We start from the raw sequence: 5000 nt of genomic DNA, 5'->3' as shown, positions 1-5000 counted from the left end.
GACGGTCACCATTGTCATCATCACCATCATCCTCTGTACGATGATGATAACGATGACGATGAGCAGGAGGAGGATGTTGGTGACATTGATGACGATAATGATGATGAGGAGGAGGAGGAGGATGTTGGTGACATTGATGATGATAATGATGATGAGGAGGAGGAGGAGGATGTTGGTGACATTGATGATGATAATGAGGAGGAGGAGGAGGAGGAGGATGTTGGTGACATTGATGATGATAATGATGATGAGGAGGAGGAGGAGGATGTTGGTGACATTGATGATGATAATGATGATGAGGAGGAGGAGGAGGATGTTGGTGACATTGATGACGATAATGATGATGAGGAGGAGGAGGAGGATGTTGGTGACATTGATGATGATAATGATGAGGAGGAGGAGGAGGAGGATGTTGGTGACATTGATGACGATAATGATGATGAGGAGGAGGAGGAGGATGTTGGTGACATTGATGATGATAATGATGAGGAGGAGGAGGAGGAGGATGTTGGTGACATTGATGATGATAATGATGAGGAGGAGGAGGAGGAGGATGTTGGTGACATTGATGATGATAATGATGATGAGGAGGAGGAGGAGGATGTTGGTGACATTGATGATGATAATGATGAGGATGAGGAGGAGGATGTTGGTGACATTGATGATGATAATGATGATGAGGAGGAGGAGGATGTTGGTGACATTGATGATGATAATGATGAGGAGGAGGAGGAGGATGTTGGTGACATTGATGATGATAATGAGGAGGAGGAGGAGGAGGATGTTGGTGACATTGATGATGATAATGAGGAGGAGGAGGAGGATGTTGGTGACATTGATGATGATAATGATGATGAGGAGGAGGAGGAGGATGGTGGTGACATTGATGATGATAATGATGATGAGGAGGAGGAGGAGGAGGATGGTGGTGATATTGATGATGATAATGATGATGGTGATGGTGGTGGTGGCGATGAGCAGGAGGAGGAGGTGGATGTTTGTGATATTGATGATAATGATGATGATGATGATGGTGGTGGTGGTGGTGGTGATGATGATGATTATAATGATGATGAGCAAGAAGGAGGAGGTGGATGTTGGTTTTATTGATGATGATAATGATGATGATGGTGGTGGTGGTGGTGGTGATGATGATGATGATGATGATTATGATGATGATGAGCAGGAGGAGGAGGAGGGTGCTGGTGATATTGATGATGACAATGATGATGCCGATGATGATGGTGGTGGTGGTGGTGATGATGATGATGATGATTATGATGATGATGAGCAGGAGGAGGAGGAGGGTGCTGGTGATATTGATGATGACAATGATGATGCCGATGATGATGAGGAGGATGGTGATAAAGAGATAGAGGAGGAGGAGGATGTTGGTTATGATATTGATGATGATAAAGATGATGCTGATAATGAGGAGGAGGAGGGGGAGAACGGTGATGAAGAGGAGGAGGAGGAGGTTGGTGATGATTATGATAATGAGGAGGAGGAGGAGGAGGTGGAGGAGGAGGAAGATGTTGGTGATGATGATCATAATAATGATGCTGATGATGATGATGATGAGAAGGGGGATGGTGATGAAGAGGAGAAGTATCATATCTTCAACTATACTGGGTACATGACACATAAATTACCGTCGCTGAACACAGCTGGTATGTTTGATTATATAATAAAACGAAGCAACATGACAATCAGTTGACAACTTTACTGGTGCCGTATTCAATAGACCATCGTGCCTGCAGGTAAATATGTACCTGCGGGTAGTCTGCCTGAGGCAAGGCAAACTGCCCAAGGGTTAGCAATATCCGGTATTCAGGAACACAAAGAGCCTACCCACGGGTCTACAAACCTGAAGGCAATTTACTCTTACTACCTGCCAAGGGTGACTGCCCACGCACGAAGCAGAGGTAAACGTGGCGGATCTTTTTGTAGTCCTGAGTGGCATTGCTTTTGTTGAGAAAAAAAACAAGTGTGCTTTGCGGATAGCACGTGTTTTGCAATGCCCTGAACTGTGGCACGGTGGGAAGTAAAACTAGAAGCATGCGTGGAAGGGAATCACCAGGATTTCTAATTATAGACTATGGGTTCGCTGCCTGAGTGCCCCACGCCTGAGTTGAATGCGAAGAAGACTTAGTCTTCATGGTAAACTGTACCCGAGGGTCCCTACGATGTCAAAGGTAGCTAGCCTGAAGACAAAATGAATTTTTGTCTTGAATAGGGCCCATGCAGGTTGATCGACTCAATGCGATTTCTACTCTCGAAACTCTGGGATACCTAGTTATAATGAATGATATCTTGTTGTATGGAAACGTGTTGTTATCATGGACACAACAAAGAGGAGAGGAGGATGGTAGTGGTGGTGATGATGGCGGTGATGATGATGCTGTTGCTGTTGCTGCTGATGGTGGTAGTGATGATGATGATGATTATGGTGACCCTGGTGGTGGTAATGGTGATAATGATGATGCTAACATTGTGTGTGGAGTTTTTGGTGGGTTTGTTTTAGATATAAATCTGGGTTTGGGAAAATAAAATGTATATAACTATAGAGAGCGAGTGCTGAGAGAGAGAGACAGACAGACAGACAGAGACAGAACAGAGAGAGACACAGAGAGAGAGAGAGAGAGAGAGAGAGAGAGAGAGAGAGAACTCAGAACTTAGAACTCGAAACGTTTTTATTATTCAAGGATTAAGATTTTAGGCATGGCCCATGCTTCCAAACTGTCCAAGAAAGAGAGACAGAAAGACAAACAGTCAGACAACCAGACGGATGGACAGACAAACAAAGACAGAGAAAGGGGGAGCCAGCCAGACAGACAGACAGACAGACAGAGAAACAGACGGACAGACGGACGGACAGACAGACGGACTGACAGAGACACAGAGAGAGAGACAGAGACAGAGGTTACCGTCAGGACGCCCCCAACAAGAGTGGTGTTGGTGGCCTGCAGATAGATGTCTTCCCCAACGTAGCTCCACGAGGAGTTGTAGGTGGCTGTGTAGGCCTGCAGAACTTTGCCGTTGGTGATGATCTTACCCAGTTCAATGAAAGCCACCTGTCGCGCACATGTAGTAGGATGTCCCCGACACACACACACACACACACACACACACACACACACACACACACACACACACACACACACACACAGGTTGTGAAGTTTTTTAGGTGTTTATCTTACTTCAAAACTGACATGGAACATTCACTTTGATTACATCTTAACAAAGGCAAGGAAAAGTATCAGTCTAATGAAAATTCTAAGCCGCTTACCTTGGGGAATGGATACAAAAACTCTTATCCATCTTTCCATGGCTCTTATAAGATCTAAGTTAATATATGCACAAGAAATACGTTTTAGTGCACCTAAATATCTATTACAAAAGATTCAAAGTGTAGACTGTAAGGCTATCAAAATTGCCCTCGGAGTGCCCTTTCATGCATCCAACCACGAAACATACAAAACAGCCGGAATTCTTCCTTTAAATGATCATCGTGAGTGAGCAACAGCAAAATTCGCTGTAAGATACACTTCTATAACAGAAAATTTCATTGCTGATGAACTGACAGTAAGATCTGACATTGATTGTCCAAAAAGAGCTAAAAGCTATTTCATCACAAGAAACAGTTGCAACTTACGTTTCAAATATGTTAAAAGAATCTGGTGTTAACATGAACGAGTTAGCTATAAAACCATCTTATACTCCTATTCTTTTTTGGGACATGCTGAAAGCAGATTTTGATATCAACTATTCTGAAACAAAAAAAGGAAGAAAACATCAATATCACGACGAGTACTTCCAGAATACACATAGCAGAAAAATACCAGAATCATCTCCATATATTTACAGATGGATCCGTTCTTGATGACAAAAATGCTGGCGCGGCTTTTTCTATTCCCGCTTTTAAAGTTGAAAAATCTTACTTTATTGGAAAGTAATCTTTCCATATTTACGGCTGAACTTGTTGCTATTATACAAGCTTTGAGTTACTTGGTGAGCCATCAAATAGTTTTCTTGAAAATAGCATTCTTTGTTGATTCCAAATCAGTACTCTATGCTCTAGAATCATTTAGCCTTGAAAAAAGACCTGACTTAGTTATTGAGGCACATCATTTGGTACATTGTTTGAGGATTAAAGGTACTGATGTCAGCTTCTGTTGGGTGCCTTCTCATGTGGGCATTTATGGCAATGAAACTGCTGATAAAGCAGCTAAAAGAGGAGCACAAGATTCAGAAAAATCGACAAAAATACTTGTCCGACTTTCCGTGAAAGAAGCATACACTATGTTAGAAAAAACAGCATGGGGTTGATTTTATAAACGATGGAAGGCAGAGTCTTCAAAACAGAAAGGGACACTATTCCCCGAACATATCATTAAAGAAAAAATACCGAATTCATCAGCTTGCTATACAAGATTAATGACCTCTACTTTCTTCCGTATAAAACTTGACGCTCTGAAGACAAAATATAGTAGAAATGTTATATGCATTTGTGGTAAGCAGTTCGGCTTGCATCATAGTTTGTTTCAATGTCAGCAGCTACGTATCTTCTTGCCCAAGTATTTCACATGGAGTAACTATTCTGCAGATTATTTTGGGGAAGTTATTTCTAACAGTAGGACTTTCAAAGGCATTAGTTCATAGCCCTATTTCTACATTCCTTTAATGTACTTCATAATCATGTTAATGGTTTAAGTTATTATCATCATTATTGAATTGTTACTGTTAAATCTAATTTCAAGTAAGTTATGCATTTCTTAGTAGTTTTCTACCTTTTCTGTATTATCCTGACTTCTCTTCCCTCTCCCCACCCCTCCCTACCCCACCTTTTTTTAATCGTCTAATATCACTAATAGTGAAAAGACGCTAAACTAAAGAACGAACACACACACACACACACACACACACACACACACACACACACACTCACAAAACATACTGTAGAAATTCTGGTACACACACACACACACACACACACACAC

At 41.9% G+C, this 5000-nt stretch overlaps 1 protein-coding gene across 1 annotated transcript in view; it reads right to left on the bottom strand.

The window, feature by feature from the left end:
• LOC143294608 (solute carrier family 28 member 3-like) overlaps positions 1-5000 on the bottom strand; it is an 18845-nt gene that overhangs the window by 206 nt on the left and 13639 nt on the right. Inside the window, exon 6 of the mRNA XM_076605984.1 lies at positions 2928-3074. Within this exon, the coding sequence (XP_076462099.1) occupies positions 2928-3074 (147 nt within the window). The remainder of the gene's footprint in view (positions 1-2927; positions 3075-5000) is intronic.

Source organism: Babylonia areolata, chromosome 20, assembly GCF_041734735.1.
Source record: "Babylonia areolata isolate BAREFJ2019XMU chromosome 20, ASM4173473v1, whole genome shotgun sequence".
Taxonomy (NCBI): Eukaryota; Metazoa; Mollusca; class Gastropoda; order Neogastropoda; family Buccinidae; genus Babylonia; species Babylonia areolata.
This window is presented reverse-complemented; position numbering and strand designations above follow the sequence as displayed.